Raw genomic sequence first — 22,974 nt, 5'->3', positions numbered from 1 at the left:
TTGACAAAAACCACCACAGTTAGCTGGGTGTTTCCAAACTATTAAACTAAATAGTTACTGTTGTTTACTAATTAATAAACGTTTCTTATCTGTTAAATTATCTGTTGTTTACTAATTAATAAACATTTCTTATCTGTTAAATTATCTATTTATCTGGGTTTACAGGGAAGAGAACAGGTCATTTCTTTTTCTAAAGACTATGTAGAGTTCACAGCACTGCAGCCCAAGGGCTCTTGTGGATTCTGGGTCAGGCCAGGAATTCCCACAACATCTCCTCAGAGGCTGCATGTCTTACCAGCATCAGGCTCATCCCAGTGCATTCGTCAGACTCAGCTTCTGGGACACAGACTGCCTGCACACTTACATACTTCTACCTCCTATCTTTCCGTAGGGAAAGGAAGCATGCCATTTAAAATCTCAACCACACCCAACAAGGGGAACACTGAAGTAAAATTTAGTTTACAGAAACTCAAAACGAAGGTCGGAAGTGGTGCACAAAAGCACAGTGATAAAGTGTCTAAGATTTTAGAACTGGTTGCCACATTTACTGAAAAGTCACTCAATGATTTGAGGGTGGGAGCTGTTCAGGCAAGCCTGGCCAGAAGCTTATAAATATACACTACAAAAAAAAAAAAAAAAAAAAAAAAACGGTAGCACAGGAAGGTGTGGTGGTCCCAGCATAAACAATCATATCATACTTAGTGAAGTAAAGTCCTGGAAGATAGATTTCAGATCAGTATAAAGAACTAAGGATTAGAGCTGTACAAAAAAGGAATGGGTTACCTTATGAGGTAGTGGGCTCCCTGTCATTAGAAGTATTCAAGAATGCTGCATATCATATCCCCATCTTGGAGATTCACAATGCACATTAGCATATTAAAGGTTCTGAGAAGTCCTGCAGTAAAGAAACCTGTTTAACTTAGTTTAGTGCAGCATTTCCCAAATTATTTGACCACAGAACCCTTTTCCCACCCCAGCCCCAACCTCAGAAATACTTCTTCAGTTTCTGTAGAACCAGAGTTTCTCAAAACACATTCATTACAGAAAACAAAGGTCTCCATTTTTTTTTTTTTCAATGTAGTATTCAATGTGCACCTGAGTAAGTAACAACCTGTCAGGGATGTAAGCAAAGCAATTGCTATGCAGGACAGATGCCATGGTTCTAGAACACCACAAGGTAAAGGGTCTTGATTACTAGTTTACAAGGTTCCATGAGGGAAAGGCAATAGAATTAAATAGTAGCAAAATTCAAGGTACATTGGCTCAAGAGACTCCCTCATACATTCAAATCCCAGTTTCAAAACCCAGAGAGATACTAGTAGGACCACAAAGCCAAAAATCTGCTGGGCATGGTGGTGGTGCACGCCTTTAATCCCAGCACTCAGTAGGCAGATCTGTGTATTTATTCGTAGCCAGTCTAGTCTATATAGCCAGTTTCAGGCCAGCCAATGCTACACAGAGTGAGATCCTGTCTCAAAAAGTCAAAACCAAATATCTGCTCTAACTATTCTACACAATAAGTTAACTACTATTTGAGGACAGAGGTTTTTTTTTTGTTGTTGTTATATTTTCTTAAGCAGCCTTACATTAGAGAATTACACAAATAAAGCTTGATTTCTTTTTTTTCAAAGCACATGCTCTCCAAATAAAGTAAATATCTGTCAGATGCTTAGTTGCATCAGATCACCCAGTACAATCTAGGATCTTGAATTAAGACATCCAAAAACTGAATAAGTATAAGTTACAAGCTGTTAAAAAGTCTATGAAAGTAACTATCAAGAAAAATGTGCTTGTCTCTTTCTCTCTTCTTTTAAAAATTATACAAAACAACACACACTAAAAAGCAATCTCAGACTTGAAGCCAATCTAATGTCAAGTGTAAGAATATAGACATCAAGAGGCTCCAACTTCAAGGTGAAGAAGGCCCCATGGTTACAGTAACCTGGCCAGTCTATACATAGGGGAGCCTCAAATGTAACAACACAGTAATACAGAACACAATGGGAACATGAACTTGTCTTTCCTGACTGAATCCTCAGGCCTAACTACTGCATTAAGGGCATTTTGGCAAGAGGACCTTCAACTTTTAATGAGTTATCAAATTCAGGAGCATGCAAGTCTAGTGGAGTTATGAGAAAGAAACACAAATGTATTTCAGATACAGCTATGTGAAGCTAAAAATTCACTTTCAGTGCAAACAGCCAAGCCTTTCTTTTGAGGAAGGAAGCTTTTTTTGGAGGGAAAAAAAATCACTTATAATGTCACTTAATATCTGAATGAGTCCAGCTAGAATCAGGCACACTATGCTTGCTTAAAGTACTTACCAATTTTGGGGAAACTGGCTCTCCTTCAGCTCTCTAATCCCCTGTAACAGAAGGAAAAGCAGAGTTAAAACTACAAACAGATTTATGATGTCATCAAAAGCTAAAGACTCAAAAGATTTCTGACTTTAAAGGAGAAAAAAAAAAACAAACCCCAAAAAACAAATACCAATCTCTAAAATTTAAAACCCAACAGTACACAAGGAAGAAATGAGAAGTTTTTACAGCAAAGAAGGAACTCAAGAGCAGTTAAACCTCTGCTTTAACACAGCTTTTCAAGACCAGGAAAAATAAGGACAGGTGACCCTTGAACAATGGGGAGGGCATTGCTAAGGGCACAGACATCCTGAGACAAAATTAGAGCAAAAATTTTGGTTCCTAAAAAAACTTAACTACCTTAGCTCCACCTTGAGCTGTCAACCAATGAAACTAACAGTTATCAACTGATACTCTGTGCTTTTCAGGTAACATGCAAAAACAGTGAAAAGTGAGTGATAAGCACACCCACACAGAGAGAGACCAGCACACTGCCACATTTTCCAAATACTTACACACCTGAGCTCGAACCACACTTGGAAAGCAACAAGAGGGACTATGAGCTATTCCAACCATGCAGTGTTACCAGCCAGCTTCATGTAGCTGTGATGTGACACTTAACGTTTGTTTGCACTGCTCTCGGCTGTAAATGCATGTGAACGTATGTGGAAATTTTGTAGACTGATAAAAGACCTAGCCATATGTATTTTATTTAATCAAATGGCTCCGATGCACTCTCTTTACAATAAAGCATAAAGAATACTGTAAGTCCTTAGTTTGATCCACCTAAAAGGTCTTTTGGTAATAAATCTTTAAATGGATTTGCTTCATGCAAAGCTTTAAAGTCACAATATTATATAATGTATAATAAGTATAAAATAATATTAGTATATTAGTAATAAATAATATAATCAGATTTTTAATTAAATTTTCATCCATATTCTTAAATTTCTATCACTGCTTGGGACTGTAAGCCACAAACCATAATGGTTCTTCTTTGTCACATTCATAACTAGTGATAAAGGCAGAAAGAAATCCTTATATTCTGACCTAGTATTAGGGAACTAAAATTAAAATGGAGTCCTTAACATTTTGAGCACTAAACTATCTAAACTCCACGACATGCTCAGTCTTCATTATGCCTAAAACATGTTTGCTGACCTATGCTACTCCAACAGTATCTTGTTTCCTTAGTGTATTTCAAAGATCCTGTCTCTCAGATGAGAAATTTTTGTTAACCACGTACAGTCATATTAAGCATACAGTAAAGTTATTTAAAAGGCCCTTGATTCGTGCAGTCTACATTTATTTCCAAAAAGACATTAACCTGGCTATTCTTCATTCTTTTTTGTTGCTGTTATTGTTGTTTCTTTTGTTTGTGTTTAAGACAAGGTCTTTCTACATATCCCTGGCTGTCCTGGAACTCACTCTGTAGACCAGGCTGGCCTCAAACTCACAGAGATCCATCTGCTTCTGCTTCCTGAGTGCTGGGATTAAAGGTGTGCGCCAACATGCCCAGCTCCTCCTTTTTCTCTGACTACAGTTCTTTTCAAAGTTCTCAGGAGTCCATCTAAATAGCTATTTTAATCATAGGGATTAGAATGGATTCCCAACCACAAGAAAAATCATGCAACAGATCCGTAGAATAATGCAGTTACTAAAAACTAAACTCTAAGTGTCTTCCTGCTTCATATGACTCTCTCTGCCAAGGATGGGAGCTTTGAGCCATAGCTGACCCCTACTAACTGGATTTAGGGTCGACAGGTGCAATTTACAGAAACAGTTTCACATTTGCAGATATTCTAAGTCTCCTAAGTTGTTTCTCATACATATCCCACATGCAGGGTAAATTCTTAACCAATTCCCAGAGTGCTGAGACTCTCTTTAGAGACGAGTTTTCTGCTGTTTGAATGTCAGTGAAGTGTCATAAAAATTATACTCATTACTGGGTGTGGTGGCGTACGCCTTTAATCCCAGCACTCAGGAGGCAGAAGCAGGTAGATCTCTGTGAGTTTGAGGCCAGTCTGGTCTACAGAGTGAGTTCAGGACAGCCAGGGTGGTTACAGAGAGAAACCTTGTCTTGAAAAACAAAACAAAAAAGGAAGAAAAAAGAAATTATATTAATTTATGAAAGGATTTAAAATCTAAGACACATTTTTTTCATGCTTGTTTGTTTGTTGTGTTCTTTAACAAGCTTTTAAATACTTTTATCCTCTAAATCCTACATTGTCTTTGCTGTCTTCAACAACTAAAAGCTATTTTGGAACCACTTCGTTTTTTTTTTAAATAAAATTTCTTCAACTTTGTGACTTAATGATACAGTTAGCTTTTGTGATTACTGCCTCTCAACTTCTAAAATCCTTTCAAATAAAATATAATTAGGCCCACAAAAAAAGTAGATTCTCATTATTTCAGTTACTATAATGAAGAGTCCACAGTACCACTCAAGAGATACCTAAACCAGTGCCAGGCACACAGTGAGCACTCAATAAGTGGTCAAGTCAGTAGACTGGTTGAATGGAAACAAACTGCTCCAGGCTCAGATTCCTAGTTCCCCAACTTTCTTGTTAGATAACGCCTTAGACATCAGTCTTCCACTGTATTAACTACATAGATGAATGAGTTTCTTTTTTTTTTTTTTTTTTCTTTTTTTGGTTTTTCGAGACAGGGTTTCTCTGTGTAGCTTTGCGCCTCTCCTGGAACTCACTCTGTAGCCCAGGCTGGCCTCGAACTCACAGAGATCCGCCTGGCTCCGCCTCCCGAGTGCTGGGATTAAAGGCGTGTGCTACCACCACCCGGCTATGAATGAGTTTCTAAAACTGTTTTTTCTACACCATTTACCAGGAAGTAAGACAATACCACTTTAAAATATAATGAAAAGAGAAAGACTAACAAATTAGACTAAACTAAAATTCAGAACTTGTGTTCATTTGAAACACAAAATGAAATACCTTATAATGCATGAAGACCAGCAAGATAGCTCCGTTGGTCAAAGGGCTTATAGCCAAGCCTAATGATCCCCAGGACTCACATTGTGGAAGCCACATTGTGGAAACTCACAATGTGGACGATTCCTGCAAATCATCTTCTGGCATGAATGGACATACACATAAATAAATAAATGTAATAAATTCTTTAAAGTATGATTGAAAAGGTGAGCTGAAGAATTGAGAGATAATTGTGATATATATAATAAAAAAATATATATATACATATACCCAGGATATATAAAATCCATTGATACTCAAACACAATCAGGATAGGATGAGTTTAACTTCTTTTTAATACAGCGTCAAGAAAAGTGTAATGACATAAACTCTTCTGAGAAGTCAGCAAAAAGACAGTACAATGTATGCATATGTATCTATTGCCCAGGCATTTTCTCCAAAATTCAGTGGCACATCCAACCCTAAGCTAATAAAGTGAAAATCATGAAGCCATAAGATCATGAAACTGATTATAAATTGCTTATAAAGAATATAGAAAACACACAAGAAAGCAAAGCCTGAGAGACATTTCTCAAAAGGCACTCAGCTGGTTGGTGGGTAAGGAGAAAAGAACTCGAAGGCCTGGGGCCCCAGTGACTGAGCGTACTCCTCCACCAGACATCACCTGCTCTGAAGTAGCATGAACTCCATTGCTCTTCTAAGAAATGAGCAAAAATAAACATGGAGAAATTGTCTCAGCACAGTTTTAGAGAAAAAAAATTACACGTAAGCTACTTAGGGCAAATTTTAGAACTCAATATCCTTTATGCTTAAGGATAATCACAAGCGGGCTTTAGAGGGCTACCACCAGCAACAGATGGACAGTAGATTCTGTATGCGTGAGCAGAGATGTAGCTTCAGGGAAACGGGTCCATAGCATCAATCAGACCCTCAAGGAGACTCAGACACCCAAGAAGAGCAAATACTCTCAGACTAACATCTTAAAAGTGCGCACATCAAGACTTCAAGGATTTCTTTGGAAGACTGATTGTTAAACTGACTACCAAGTGGAAAGTATCCAAAAAAGAAAAGAAAAGCAAATATTTTTTTCTATAATTTAGTAATGCTGAGCAGCCAAATGTAAGACTGACATCTAAGTCTGCACATTTTGCACTATCCATGTGCAGAATGTACGCAAGTCTGAAGTTTTATTTCCTCACTTCAGATTGATAGGGGTCTGTCTGTTTCTTACTACATTTCATACTTGTAACTGAGGTCTTTCAAAACCTTGTTTAAATCTGCTTAAATATTTTAAATATGGATTTCTTCTTGAAAAATATACTCAAGAGCTGGACATGGAGACTATCCATGTGCCTGCAACCTTAACAAGTGGTAGGCACCTAAGATAGGGGGATTCAGAGTTCCAGAACAGCCTGGATGAACATGGAGAATTCCGGGCTGGTCTGAGCCACACAGTAAAACCTGGGCTACACAGTGTTTTAAATAAGTCAACAAAAAGGCATTCAAAAATACTCAAGTTAGAGTAAATACAATTTTTTTCTTTTGCTTTTAGAGATGAATATTATTTTGCTAACATAACTTCACACATTTTTTTATAAACTTCTCCTCTATAGAACTTCACAGGTAGCTACTTTAATTAGAGCAGGCAAAGAAACGAGTCATTCAGATTTCTGGTATGGTTATGAAATTTAAAACATTATCAATAAATCAAAGATGATTAATAATCACTTCTTAAGTACCTTTTGTAAAGCATCTAAGAGCTTTGCATCTAATCTACATTAAACAATAAACAAATTTTGCAGAGAAAATTTTAACACTAGATCATGTTTTAAATTAGGTTAAAAATTTTATATGCCCACTACAAATTTCCAACAATTAAGTTTATAGCCTGTGCTCAATCATAAATTTTGATCAGGGACTAGAATAGCACAGGTAATTATTGTTCAAAAACACTTGGAAATGTTACCTCACCTACAAGATTCAGTCTCTCTTCTTCCCTCACTATATCTGACAGTCTTCCAATAACTAAGTTGTATATACAAGCTTTAAGCTTTATAGCTTTCTGTCTGTCCTTCCTAACTTCCAACACAAAACACATTAAGTTTGAAATAAATGCAAACAGAGATAAATGGTTAGGAGAAAGAGCAGAATTCCATTGATGGTAAGTCCTGTAGACCCCTGTGCACTGTGCCCACCCCTCAATACTTGACACAGAGGTATCTTAAACTCCACAGCACAAAATTAAACTCTTGACTCTGTAGCCTCCAGCCTCCTCCTCAGCCATTAGCATCTCCATAATGGCAACCCCAGTCTTCCAGCAAAAAAATTGAATGTCATATCCCACATCCAATACAACTAGCCATGTTGCCTCTACCTTCACAGCATTACCTACTTTGACCATGTGTCTCAGCTCCACTACCACTTCTTCAGTCCAACTCATCAGTATCATTTGACCTCGACGATTGTCTCCCCCTTTCTTTTTTTTTTTTTTTCTTTTTTTTTGGTTTTTCGAGACAGGGTTTCTCTGTGTAGCTTTGCGCCTTTCCTGGAACTCGCTTTGGAGACCAGGCTGGCCTCGAACTCACAGAGATCCGCCTGGCTCTGCCTCCCGAGTGCTGGGATTAAAGGCGTGCGCCACCACCGCCCGGCCTGTCTCCCCCTTTCTACACCAGCCCTACTACAGTAGTCTCTCAACAACTTTTCAAAATCCAAGATAGATCACTACCCTTCAACTCAAAATCCTTCAGTGGCTTGGCATCAAACTCAGAGAGAGAGCCGATGTCCTTTAACAGTGGTCCACGAGCACTAATGACGTGGGCTCAGCCTACCCCTGCACTATTAGCTTCTTGTCTGCATTTCAGTCATTCCAAGCTGCACGCCCTGCTCAGGGCTCTCCTTGTTTTCCCCACTAGTCAGCACACTCTCTTCCTCCAAGTTTTGTCATAGCTCACTCTCAAAACTGTTTATGAAATCTACCAGAGGTTCAGAGAATATTAACATAAAAACTAAAGCTGTAATCATAATTGTCCTTCTCCTCATACTTTTACTCATGTTCTTTCTTATACCAAGCTCATGTTCTTATATCCTTTTACCTTCTAACTATGCAAATCTCATTCAGAAACTAGAGACCAGATAAAGATTCACTGGTTGACAGAGATCTTCCCTTCCATCCTTATTCCTAGTAACTCTTTCTTTAAACTTCCAAAGTATTTATCATCTTTCTCAATTGTTTTTTTCTTTCTTTTGTGGCACTGGAAACAGAATATAGGACCTTACACTTTCTAGGCAAGTGCTGTACCTTTGAGCTCCATCCCTAAGCCCTGTCATCATTTTAAAATTTAACCACATACTACCTAATGTAATCTATACAACTCTATGTCCCTAACAGGAATACACACATGCACGCACGCACGCACATACGTATGCAGGCATGTGCACACACACAGAAGTGTATGCCAAAACACAGATGCACACATATACAGGGTACACACGTGTACAAATGATACTTATACATTACTTTTCAATCCTAAATTAAAAGCACAAATAAGCCGGGCGGTGGTGGCGCACGCCTTTAATCCCAGCACTCGGGAGGCAGAGCCAGGCGGATCTCTGTGAGTTCGAGGCCAGCCTGGTCTCCAAAGCGAGTTCCAGGAAAGGCGCAAAGCTACACAGAGAAACCCTGTCTCGAAAAAACCAAAAAAAAAAAAAAAAAAAAAGCACAAATAAGCTAATACACATAGAGTTGCTGGCCTTATCCTTCAAGCTTCTGGATTCCAAATATGTTACTTAGAGCCCAGATACTTAGGCTTTTTCCCCCATAGTTCTCCCAGAAGATCCCGATGGGCAGTCAGGTTAGAAAACACTGCCTACCTTACAGTACTCCCCTGCCTTTTGTGCCTTCATACCCTCAGATAGCCTAGAACTAGAAGGAACAATTCTGAGAGCCCGAGCCACACCTTCATTTCATAGTACAGAGGTCTAAGAAATCCAGAGGACTAACTAAAAATCCACAAAGATAACAGGCAACAAAGTACAGCCAAAACTCCAGAATCACTGCTTTCCATCTAAGAAATAAATCTTCTTTTAAACTATATGTGTGTGTGTGTGTGTGTGTGTGTGTGTGTGTGTGTGTGTGTGTGTGTGTATAAATGAAAGGCATAAGAATCCCTAATTCACAGAAAGGTGTAGTGAACCGTGGTTAACATTTGACCAGTGGCTGCAGTGTCTAAGCTCTACAGTAGTGCATATCAACTTCAATATGCTTGTAAAGTGTGAACCACACTAGCTGACTAAAGACTCAGAGGCCAGAGAGTAAGTGTGGAAATGCTTCTAAGTGAAATACTAGTGTGATGATGATGATGACTTTTACCAAGTTCTCCTACAATATTCGCAAACTTATTTGTGGTTGAAGAATAGTAGAAGAAATAAACAGAAAGAGGTCTTGCTTCATCATAGTACAAAGTACAAAAATCATCAAAAGTTTCTACAGCTCACAAGCCATAAATGTTTTGAGTCTAATCACAATGAAAACTTCTAATTACAGATCAGACTTAGTAACTCATTCCATATCCCAAGACAACTCAAACTCAGTCTTAATAGTCAGTTAACCTCAAGAACAAAACTCCTGCCATCATCAACAAAACAACCGAGGTATCTACAAGGCATTATAAAAGAGCCTGGGCTTATCTTGGTGTACAGGGACTTAGCAAGTGCCTCCTATTAACACTAATGGGAGTTTGGAGCACAGACCATAAGCACCAAGGAGGAGGATGAATGCCCAGCTCTTCACCACAGAGGCCCTGCTAACACACTAACTGTAACTCCTGGGAGTTCTTCTCTCAGAAATGGGGCAAGAGACCCAAAATCCTATGTCTCTAAAGCACAATGACAATTCAAATAAAAGCCACTAAGGTAAACACCAGATTTTAAAAAGAAGGCGGGGGGGGGGGGGGGGGGGGGCGCTACATTTAAAGAAAAAAACTGACACTAAGGGAAAGTTATAAAGTAATATGAATATGCACAGAAGAACCTGTGTCTTTCTAAGTATGAAGCATGTGACATGAAAACAAACCGGACAGGGTTAAGCAACCGAGGTTCTTGTTTTTGCTTTTTGATTAAGGTACAGTAAAATCAAATACAATGAGAAGCTTATCCAAAGAAATATGCACACCACAAAACAAGAACTCTTCCCTGGAGGAGCCCCAGGTACATTACAACCCTGTTTTTAAACATGGAAGAAACCCTGCAGTCCTGATAGCCAAAAACCAGAGCCTCCCAGACAAATGGCTCACGATCACAAACTGCCAAGGGCAGCCTAAGCGAACTACATGAAGCACCAACACCTCGGCCTGTTGAGTGCCACCCTGCCTCTCTCTCAGTGCAGTGCTGCTCAATGCACCAGGCTATGGAACAGGTAGTCTCTGTCGCTCCCTCCCCCTCTCTTGATCTCTCTCCTCTCACCTCTTTCCTCCCTCTGCAAACCAACACAAAGGGAATGATACTCTTTCAGTTGACCCGACTTTAGAAAGGCAAGGCTTTGGTATGGGCTAGGAAACTAAGAGCAGGCCTTACTGAAGTAGTGAGGGGGCAGGCGAGGCTTTTCCCAAACCCAATCCACAGATTTAAAGAATGGACATTTATTTTAGCTAATAGGCACTGGCAACAATCCACTTTCTAAAAAAGAAAGAGAAATTAAGATCTTCCCTGTGTCTGTCTCCAAAGAAAATCAGAATCTTTCCACCTACTAATTTGAGCAACATACACAGAACCCTGACTTGGGCCTAAAGACTAAAACTGGTTCCCATGTGATTTACCTCTAAAAACTTTGTAGTCAACGTATGGATTCTTTACCCTCACTGCTATACTGATGAACATCCATCTTCTCTGTACTCTGAGACGTGCTGATGAGAAACTGAAACTATTATAATATGTTAGGACTCTTAACTTTTGGAACAAAACCACCAAGAAACAGCAGTGTGAAGCATACAGCTTCTATCCTAAGTAGTCCTAAAACTTGAAAGTGAAAGCAATACAGACCTCAAAAGAAGTTGTTTGCCTGATGGTAATGCTAGCCTTTAAAACCAAAACTATGTTCTATTACAGAAGACTGAAATAAGGGCTTCCATTAACCTTGTTTAAAAAAAAAAAAAATCCCATGAGCATGGATTTTTTTCCCTAAGTCTCTTCATCAGAGCAGCATGGGGTCCCATTAGGCACCCTATTTTACTTCCACCTTATAAATAACGTTAGCTGTTCACTATTTCCATGGAAACCAAGTACAGAGAAACCCACTTAAATGAATACCGGTTAAAGGAATAAGTTTTATTTGAGAAAGGTTTTTGCTGCTCTAGATGAACTCTACTGGGGAATACTACAAAGTCTTCTTAAGTATAATTTTAAAAAATATATCTTTGGTGTAGAGGGAGCTTATTAAAGGTCCTGTTAAGTAAGTACGCTCCTTGCACTAAACTAAATATGCCAAACAACATCATAACATTAAAGATGCATTTTCTATGCACTGCACTGGGGGGTTTCAATGCACAACTTGCACTGACTAGACTTCTCCATGCACTGGGGTGGAATAATTACCCCTCTGGGTCTAATTTAAACTAATAAAATGAAAGAAATTCAGTAAGGCTAGCATCACCTTTACTGACTGGTAATGAATGGGTCCCACACTGCAGGGACATGTGCAACTTACTGCTCCAGAGAGAAGCCGACAGAGAACAGATAACTAAGCTCCTCATCACTCGTACCTGGTCTAAAGTCAACAGACAGTTCAAACTCCTGCCTCAGCAAACTACTCTACAAGTTAGAACAGGAATGCCTCAATACATAATCAGTCTGAATACAAACAGAATACTCACAAGGAAGTACATGAGACAGTAATTTACAGCTCTGTCATACAGTATCCTACAGATGCTAAAAATGACAATTATAGGTGTCAAATACAAAAGTCACAGATAGTCAAGTGTACATACAATAAGATGCAACCTAAAAGAAGAGTAAAGTTAAAGGTCTGAGGATGGTTGGGTGGCAATGGCGCACGCCTTTAATCCCAGCACTCGGGAGGCAGAGCCAGGCAAATCTCTGTGAGTTGGAGGTCAGCCTGGTCTACAGAGCGAGATCCAGGGCAGGCACCAAAACTACAAAGAAACTCTGTCTCGAAAAAGCAAAAAAAAAAAAGGGTCTGAGGATGTAGCTCAATTGGTAAAGTGCATGTTCAGCATGCAGGAAGACCTGGTTCAATGGCCAGCACCACATGAGGTGGCACGATGGTGCATGCCTGAAATCCCAACACTTACATGATATAGAGGCAAGAAGATCAGAAGTTGTTGGGTGCAGTTGGCGCATACCTTTAATTCCAGCACTCTAGAGGCAGAAACAGGCGGATCTCTGGGAGTTAGGTACCTACATTGTGAATTCCAGTTCAAGGTTATCTAACCACTCATATCTGATTTGAGATCAGCTTAAATAAATGACATCTTGTCTCAGAAGAAAAGAAAAATTTTTAAAGAGTTTTGAAGAATTTCTAAACAATAAAAAGGGTAAGAAAACTACAATCTTTCCAGCAGGAATGGTCTTTCATTAAGCTAGTGGTGGCTTAACCATCTTCATAATCTGAAAAGCAGCTGAGAGCATACCGCCATAGAAGGGGTTGCCAGCATTAGACTTAACAATCTATAAAAGAAGCAGCACCCCCTCATACATTTTTTCCTTGGAGAATATCAATGTCATGTATGTGCATTACGTGTTTTGAAAACATTTCTTTCTTGGTACATATTTTTTATTTGTTTTTCACATTATGTAGGGAGGGGTTGAAGATATCCGTGCCACAGCAGTGTGCATGCGGAAGTTAGAGGGTAACTTTCAGGTGTGAGCTCTAGTTATCACACACAGCAAAACACAATTCATCAGGCTTGTTGGCAAGCATCTTACTGGCCAAGCCATCTCACCGGCCCTCTTGGTATTCACACTATAAAGACTGGCAAAATTGTGGTGACTGCTGAAGTTGGGTAACAAGTACACAAGATTTTTTTTATACATTTTCACTCTACCTTTATAAGACTTTAAACTTCTGTAAGTTTTTTTTTTTAATGCTGTAAAGTTAAGGGGTTTTGTCTCAAATATTTTTCTTTGTACATCATTAAGTAACAGAAGAAAAACTTGGTATACTTTTTATATTAATCTAAAAAATTACTTTAAAAAAAAGTCTGACGACCATGCTCAGTGAGTGGATGGCTTGGACAGCCATGCCTATAGAGGCAGCAAATGGGGGGAGGGGGAAGAGGGCATGAGGCTGGGGGAGGGGTAGCTAGAGAGTAAACAAGTGGATCCTGGAAGAGTTAGGGGAAGAGTGGGCAGTGGCTATTAAAAGATAGCCAGGTGTGGTGGTACACACCTTTAATCCCAACACTTGAAAGGCATGAGCAGGTAAATCTCTTATGAATTCAAGGCTAGCCTGGTATATGCAGTGAATTCTAGGATGCTAAGACTACATAGTGAAACCCTGCTTCAAAAATTAAATAAATAAAACAGAATACATGTATGTATGCATAAAATTCTCAAAGACTAAAATAAACTACCTATTTTTTTTAAACCCTCATACAGATCTTAGAACCATGGTTCTCAACCTGGTTTCTGTGACCCTTTGGCAGGTAAACAACCCTTTTACCCTGTTACGATTCACAACAGTAGCAGAATCACAGTGATGAAGTAGCAACAAAAATAACATTATGGCTGGGGGTCCCCACAACAGGAGGAACTGTGCTAGAGGATCACAGTGTTAGGAGGGTTGAGAACCACTGCCTTAGAAGCTAATGAATTTATATCCAACATAATCATTAACTTAAGTAAACACAATTAATTGCAAATTTTAGGGACTAGAGAGATGGCTCCAAGGCTAAAAGCATGCCACTGGCCGTTCTTCCAGAGCACCCAGGTTCAATTCCCAGACTCAACTGGTGGCTCATGATCATCTACAACTCCAGTTCCAGGGGATCCAATCCCCTTTTCTAGCTTCCCTGGGCACCAGGTACACAAATGCCATATATGTAGGCAAAACACCCATACATATAAAATAATAAATAAAATTTCCAAGTTTTACTTTTCCAACTGAAAAACATAGTTAACAATTCAAGCTGAGTGTGGTAGCGCATACCTTTGATCCCAGCACTCAAGGTAGAGGCAGACAGATCTCTTTGAGTTTGAGGCCAGTCAGGTCTACAGAATGAGTTCCAGGACAGCCAGGGCTGTTACACAGAAAAATCCTTTCTCAAAAAACAAAAAACAAACAAAGAATTCAAAAACCACTAGCTGCTACTTGGCAGCTATCAATCAGTTAACGAACCATAAGTTACCAATACACAATAACAAGGCAACATAAGCCTATTTTGTATTTTGCAAATCAAAACAATTCCAATTTCTTTTCTTTTTTTTTTTTTTCTTTTGGTTTTTCGAGATAGAGTTTCTCTGTGTAGTTTTGGTGCCTGTCCTGGATCTTGCTCTATAGACCAGACTGGCCTCAAACTCACAGAGATCCACCTGGCTCTGACTCTGGAGTGTTGGGATTAAAGGCGTGCACCACCACCACACGGTCCAATTTCTATATTAATAAGTGAAAATACTTGCAAAATCATTAACATAAAAATATCTCTTTTCTTCTCCTGTTAAGTCCCTATTGAAGCAGCATGACTGTCCTGAACCTCTACCTCACCCCCTACCAGAAATAAAGCAATCTCTGAGGTAAAAGGTCTTTTGTTTTGGTTTTGGTTTGTTTTTTGAGATAGAGTCTCTGCATTAGTTAGCTCTAGCTATCCTGGAGCTCACTCTGTAGACCAGGCTGGCCTCCAACTCTCAGAGGTCTCCTGCCTCCACCTGCTGCGTGCTGGGATTAAAGGTGTGCCCTACTAGGCCCAGTTTTAAGGTCTTTTTCTATTCTCTCCCTTTGTTCAGACTTAGAACGATTCACCAATATTCAGTTACTTTGCAAGTAATTTTAAGTTACTTATCCAAAGCCCAGTTGAGGGCTGAAATTGGAGAATGGAGTTTCACAAACTACTAAAGCTTTAAGGCTATGATAATGGCTCTCTGCTTAAAAACTAGGAATTACAACAGTATTTTGTTTTTAGAAGAAACAGAAATAAAATGATGGCTTTGGAGGGGTGGTGTGCAACATACAAGTGAAAGTGTACAAAGACAATGGAAGCCAATAGGAGGCAAGGAGAGAAAAGGAACACAGAAACACTGTGTGAGGAGGCAGTATCTTGCTATATGCAGCTATTGGACATGATCTGGTATGACCAAAGCATGTGCTCACCCAACACAGGTGGCACCAATCTCTACACATTGAGCAGGGAAAAACTGTTCTGAAAACATCAACCACAGCTACATACAGAGTCTATTTCTAATCTATATATTTATTAAAATGAAATTCACTTCTAAGATGTCCCAATTTTCATTCAACCATGTGAAATAACTTTCAGACACCCTGCATATGGCTCAAGTAAGGAAACACACTGAGGCTGGGCTGTAGCACAGTGGGAGAGCATTAGTCTAGTAAGCCTGAGGCCCTGAGTTTTATCTTTAGAGAGCAAAAGGAAACACTGAATATGGTTCAGTAGCAAAGCACTTACCTAGCAGGTACCCTGACTGGGTGCTATTCCAATCACCTTCCCAAAAGACAAAACAGGGTTGGTGAGATGGCTCAGCCGGTAAGGGGTCTTTGCTACCAAGGCTGCCAATCTGAGTGTAATCCCCAGAACCCACATGGTAGAAGAAAAGAAGTAACTCCCCAAAACTGTCCTCTCATTTCTAAGTGTTATGGCATGCAAGCATGCATGCACACATATATGTACACACACAATAAATAAAAATTTAAAGACTTATTTTATGCTAATTTTTTAAAGTTGTAAGACTTTACCTATTTATTTGCTGTAAAGTGATGCTGTAATTTTTTTTTTTTTTTTTGGTCGGAGCTGAGGACCAAACCCAGGGCCTTGCGCTTGCTAGGCAAGCACTCTACCACTGAGCTAAATCCCCAACCCCTGTAATTATTTTTAATGACAGAAACTATATACCCTCTATAATATTGCTTAATTTTTAAAATACCTCTTGGGCAAAAGTATAGCACTTTGTTAGAACAAACTTGAAATTTCTAATCAGAAAGCAAAAACAATGTTTTAGGGGTGCAGACAAAATAAGTAAACATACTGACTCACCTACCAAGCCTTCATCAGCTGGTACAGATGGGTAATGAGAACAGAACAATACTGGGTACTGTTAGGTAACTTTAACTCAAATGCTTGCGAGCAGATTAGACACATATTCAGGTGTCTGTGTAAGCTAGTACAAATTACACTTGCTGAATCCCAGAGAGATTACACATCACAAATGTTTGAGATACAAATCAGCAGTCAATGAAATAAAAATCTATTACATACTTAATCTTTTTCCCCTTCTTCAATTACTAGGAGGAGGGGGGAGAAGACAAAAGGCATACAAACATTCTGATATAGTAAACTAAATTCTTCACCAAAAAATAAAAACCCTTAATTCTGAGGTCACTGTGGCTTTTCTGATGATCAACCTGTCACCAGCCTGTTCCTAGGTTTGGCACAGGTAGCTTATGACAGTTGCAGAAAGAAAAAGAACATAACAAGTAGCGTAAGACCAGATACCAGATGAAAGGGGATCTCACAGAGGCAAACGCCCAAATGAGAAAGCAAATAGACCATGCCTGTCACTCCTAGAAAGCACTTGTGTAGTCTTTCACATTGCCAGGGCTCCACAGCTGTTCCTGTCAGGTCTTACCCCTGAGCGTACATTAAGGGCTGAATATATAACTGGTCAACTCCAACAGACTGGCTGATTAGCACCTTGGAATAGTCTACTCTTGACTTGATGTTAAGTGATGCTGAGGGGCCCACTATAAACTCCCTCATGGTCTTGCTGCTGGTTTCTGGTTGCTAGGGGCGGAGGAGAGGCTTACAGCACTACCAGTTTTAATAAAGTACTCAAATATTTTTAAAAGATTCAGTTAAAATTAACATATTCCCATGTATTTTCTATTTTTCCCAGGAGTATTCATAAATAAGAACTCATTAGATATACTTTTTATGATGTATCTTTTTTTTTTCAAAAGAGCATTTTTTTTTGGAGAGGAGAGCCTGTTTCCCAGCTAAACTGTTCCATATTAACACTGTTCCCATGAACTTTTAGCCAGACTGCATCAACAGCAATACTACATCTTGTTTACTGAGTGTCTTGAGATGCCCTCATTGACTCTCTTCACATGAATCCTAGGGAGGTTGCTACTACTAACCCTGTACCATAGACAAAGAAACTTAAGCCCACTTGACCAGAACAGTAGTCTGTATGTGGCATGTACCAGATCCATCTTTATGGAAGACAGTTTAAATAGTTCAAAATTACACGTTCAATTTTTAAGTAGTTGTACTGAAATTTCAACAGGGCAAGCCACAAGGCGCAGGCTCTGTTCCCACTGTGCGACATTTGTCTCAGTTGTGGGAAGGGAGGAGAAAGGAGCAGAGCGCAACAGGCACCATTAAGTACTTCCTAAACACAGCCAGCACTTCCCTAGTTTACAGTCCACTCACTTATTCTTCAAAACCACCTCAGAAGGGGGTATTATCTATGCATACTTTGCAGAAATTGAGGCAGGTGCAGGAGAAGTGAACCGGCCATGGTCACAAACTAATACATGACAAAGCCAAGATTTATGCCTGTTGCATACTGGCTCAAGCATCAAGGTTCTTAACAACTGCACTCTACTGTCATGCTGAAAAGTTGCCTTGAATTACATGAAAATGAAACTTTCAACCTTGCACCAAATGAGTAAATTGTATGCTTGGATTAATTGAAAGATTGGTAGCAGTGCTTTCTAAGCATGTGAACCAGACACATGGGTACATCCCTGGCAAATAGACCATTGCCCTGCTCAGGAAGCTACACACTGGAAATCTGGTTAAAAGCCCCCAGTCCACCCTTCTCTACACTCAGACCTACACCCGCTATGCACTGTAAGAAACAGGCAATTTGGAGACATCCCAGTGCAATCCTCTATAAAATGAATGTCACTCTGGAATCATCTGAATGTGTACAGTACCCTTCTATCACCCTTTCTCCTTCCAAAACGCCATTAAAACAACAACATACCTCAAAAGGAATGAATGAGTCTAAGCTACTTAAAAATCCTAACAAATGTCCAATGATAACTATAAATTTAAATGAGAAAAAATAAATGCAAACACTCGTAATTCTGTAACTTGTCCAAATCCTACATCCGAAAAGCACTGGGCCTCTTTGACAGACTCAATTCTTAAACAAGCTTATTATGAAAGTAACTGGAAGGGCACAGAGAAAAGTCAATTTTTGCCTCAGATTCTAAGTATCTTGATATGCATATTTAAATTTAAAAAAATCACTGCTGTATTTTAAGTTACTGGGCTCCTTACCCTAATATCTAAAATGCATGACAATGCATTTAATTACACAAACAGAATCTACAGCATGAATTAAGAATTTGTATATTGACACTTAATACCTAGAAAACAGAGTTGAGCAGCACAGGACAGGACCAGGAGGTGCCGAGAACTTCACAGTGCATACAGGAGCCATTGCAGCTCCCTCCATTGACATCGTAAAGTTGCCACATTTTCTGGGCTCTCTTTTGAATTAATGTGGCATCTGCTCCAAGTACAGCATGCTAACATTTTACTAAAAGACATTTTCATTGTACGTTTCTATCTGGTTTGCCTTTCACCCGGACTGTTTTATTTCAGTGGTCATCATTTCTTTATATCAAGTTGTGAAATTGGCATTCCTAATCTATCTCCTGAGCACAAGGGTGGGAAGGCGCCGTCCGCTTAAAACCTTCTAACAGCAATCATTACAATATGCTTTGCATATAGATTAAATAAAGAAAATAAACAGCACAGAGAATTTTGTAGGCTTTTTAGTATCAAGTCCTGATAAGTTAACAGCATCTGTTCCTTTCAGAAAAAGAATTCTGCTCTGAAGTGTTGGGGGTGGGTAAGAAGTAAACAAATACTAAACAGAATCATTCAAGTTACAAAGTTTGGTCCTGGTAAAATGATGATTTCAATGATTTGCATGGTATCCACCCTAGCTTGTGATAATTGCTTCCTAAGACATCCTCAAAAATGCAGCAGCAACGAGCCAAATACAACCACTTGTACTTAACATGCATGCCGCATACTCTACAGTGTTACGTCATATCAGGCACAGAGAAGACGCTTACCAAGCTATCCTGCGTTCTATAAACTGCCTAACAACAACAGGAAAAAAGCACTGCCATTTCTACGGGATTGGGAACTAGCAGGGGAGAAAGCCTTTTTCCTCCCTTTGGTCAACTCGGATGAAAACAAATAAAGCTTGTATTTCTGTCTTTTAAGCTCACCTCTCAAGGCCTTTACTCTCAATCTTTCAGCTTTTCACAAGAAAGAAAGGCTGATTCTTTAAAACTAAAGAGCTGCAAAACATCACTCCAATTTAAAAGCCCCACACCTTTCACCAACTATCCTCTAGCTGTCCCCATGGCTACTCCTCTTTTGCAGGAAAAAATGGCCCAGGCAGTGCAGTTAGTATCCAAGTGGGTGTGGACCCCTAGAAAGCCCACCCCCAACTTGCATTTTAAATCTCAGCCTTTTAAAATTCCAACTTGCCTGTATGTTTGACAGAAGATATTAAATACCAGTTCAGATTATTACACATTTGCTGGGAGCCATGATTTTAAAAAGGGTAGAGACCATGGGTCAAGAAGACCAAGGACATTTTAAAAGTGTGGGAAATCAGGCTGTGCCATTAACCAACTAGGATTCTTGTGTGTGCCTCAGTCTCACAACCAGTGAGACTTCCTGAGCTCTTTGCTTAGAAGACTCTTATGAGGAAGAAGAAAATATTCTCTCAGGCGTGGTCTGAGCCACTCAAGATGAAAGCATATTTATGAATGCTACCAGAGAGAAACACTCTTACCTTGACTTATTAAAACACTGACACCCTGTCATACCCAGTCTTAAGGTAAAGCTTCAGCACTTGACCAGCTGTGGGTCTAAAGAAGCAGAAAGCACTTGAGGTGCAGAGGGTATTTTTAGGGTTAGAAAGCTTTTTAAAAAAAAAAAAAAAAAAAAAAAAACTACTATAATGAAAAACTTTTTATTAGCTATGCAAGAAAATGTTCCATTTAAAAATTACTAAGGTGAATGATGACAAATAACCTCAGCAACAAGTTAAAACACTCAAAACAGAATCAAAACAAAAAGCACTAAAATAATTTACCTTTAAAAAAAATCTTAAAAAATTAGTGGCATTATCAACAAGGCATTTGGTGGCAGAGTGAGTGGGCAGAGCTGACAGGGTGAGGCAGCCAACACTACTCAAATGCAGATATAAGCACAAGACGAATTCCCAGGCGGCATCTCTTTCTGCCCACTAAGCTAAAGAGGTTCGTTATTTAAAATACTACTCGATCACCATCTTGGTTTTAAAGCTCTACTTTGTAAATATGAAGTGAATGCTTGACAAAAGACTACCAGTTTGAAAAGAACAAAATTGAAAGGTTCATCTGAAAATACAACTGCTATCTTTGTAAGTTTCTTCCAAAATAAGCTATAAAATCTTAAGTTTCATATGGTGCCTCCTAAATACAGTACAGAAAACAGTACTGTCACTTTAAGCTGACTTTTTAGAAGTGTTTTAAAAGTAATGGTGGCCACAAATAAAGTACTTAGGATACTTTTTGTCCCGTAAGGAACAGTCAGTCCTGGGACATTAGGTTTATAATCGGACACTTAAGTCTTACCCATTTCTCTTCTTCCAACCCTGTTCCCATTCTCTACATGAACCTTATTTTCAAAAATAAGCAGGTTTTTATATGGTCATCTTTCTGAAAGAAGAAAACTTCAAAAGTGTATTATGCTGCAATTCCACTCATTCTCATTTTTTTTTTTTTTTTTTGGTTTATCGAGACAGGGTTTCTCTGTGTAGCTTTGCGCCTTTCCTAGAACTCGCTTTGTAGACCAGGCTGGCCTCGAACTCACAGAGATCCGCAGGCCTCTGCCTCCCGAGTTCTGGGATTAAAGGTGTGCTCCACCATCGCCCGGCTCCACTCATTCTCAGATGTATGCACATACATATATACGTATGTAACTGCACAGAAACACAAGCAGGGTGAGAACTAGGAAACCTTTAACTTTTCTTCTCTACATGCATGCTGCTCTAATGACTTTCATAACTGACACTGCTTTTATACTATTTCTTCAAAGAAAGCGTTCTTAATTACGTTCTAAAATGTCCAGAAGCTATATAAAGACTAAAATCATAAATGTAAACAATTTGTATGTACCAAAAAGATTTGTAAAGCCCATACTAAAGTGTCACCCGCCGACCTTCATGGACATTAGGCCACACCTATGCCACATGAGGCACCCTGCTCACCCACGAGACAGGCACTGCCTTAAATGCCTGTGCTTCCAGGCCATCCAGTGCTTCCTATGCAGTCACCAGAGCTCCACCACCACCACAGAAGTCTCCAAATGACCCCGCATTGCTGGGGTCACTTCAGTACATTACACACTGCTCCCCTAAGTTTCTGTGGACAACACAGTTTGGAGAGCATTCTGCACCCGTAAGAGCAGGAGCTCAGGGATGAAACAGGGCCTGGATACAAGCTGCAGTGTTTGCCACCGACCTGACTCCCGGGAAACCCCGACTTCCACACTTCTAAAATGGAGTAGGATAATTACAGCAAATCCTCAACTATTTCTGATAATTAAACAAGATACTTATGTGTAAAAGCTTATTAGCACTATATACATATACTCAATAACAAAGTAATATTAATAGATAACCCAACAACATACATTGATGTACACTCACTATTAAGACATGAAAATATTTTCCAACATAAGAATGGCCACAATTAAAACATTACAACCTGTTGATACATTTCTCATATCTACACTATAATGTATACATAAACATATCAGAGTATCTACTATCAAGAACAAGCTACAAATTATGTCTAAACACATCAAAAAACTTGTCAGAACCAGGGATGGTGGTATACACCTATAATGCCAGTACTCAGGAAGCTGAGACCGAAGTTCCAGGCCAGCCTGGGCCTCACAGCAAGACTTCCTCTCACAAAAACTTGTCTAATGAGACTGGAGGGATGGCTCAGTGGTTAAGAGCACTGGCTGCTCTTGCAGAGATCTCAGGTTCGGATTACAGCACTTACATCAGGCAACTCACAAGTGCCTGTAACTCCAGCTCCAAGAGATCCAATGCCTCCCCAGGCTCCAGGCACATATGTAGGCATGTGGGACACACCGATACATGCTGGCACTCACCCATACAACATAAAATACAAGTAAGTAAATAAACAAAATGCTTTAAAACTTGTCTACTGTGGGCAGAGTAGATCACTAATTTTTGGTTCATTTACACTCTAACTCAGACACTTAAAATTTTATAATATTAACAAAATAGGTATTTTAAATATAAATTCAATTTACATATACTATTTTAATCTATAAAGTACATTCATGAATACGATCTCATCTAGTCCTTTTAACAGCAAGCTCATATTTACTTTCCACTGGGGAAACTAACCCCCAACAAGACTGAAT

The 22,974-nt window shown here is 39.3% G+C and overlaps 1 protein-coding gene across 21 annotated transcripts in view; it reads right to left on the bottom strand.

The window, feature by feature from the left end:
- Window positions 1-22,974, bottom strand: part of Phf21a (PHD finger protein 21A) — a 192,002-nt gene that overhangs the window by 158,682 nt on the left and 10,346 nt on the right. For 14 of the 21 annotated variants that reach the window (XM_052726579.1, XM_052726562.1, XM_052726558.1 and 11 more), the window contains 2 exons: window positions 2,325-2,365; window positions 784-895 (listed from right to left, as the gene is read on the bottom strand). In XM_052726579.1, coding sequence (XP_052582539.1) covers window positions 784-810 — 27 coding nt within the window. In that variant the 5' untranslated portion in view covers window positions 811-895; window positions 2,325-2,365. Of the gene's footprint in view, window positions 1-783; window positions 911-2,324; window positions 2,366-22,974 lie in introns of all 21 variants that reach the window. The other 7 variants (XM_052726563.1, XM_052726569.1, XM_052726561.1 and 4 more) reach the window with 2 other exon arrangements.

Source organism: Peromyscus californicus, unplaced genomic scaffold, assembly GCF_007827085.1.
Source record: "Peromyscus californicus insignis strain IS unplaced genomic scaffold, ASM782708v3 Scaffold_7__1_contigs__length_154581171, whole genome shotgun sequence".
In the NCBI taxonomy this organism is placed as follows: Eukaryota; Metazoa; Chordata; class Mammalia; order Rodentia; family Cricetidae; genus Peromyscus; species Peromyscus californicus.
The sequence above is the reverse complement of the archived record's forward strand: the minus strand, read 5'-3'. Positions and strand labels throughout refer to the sequence as shown.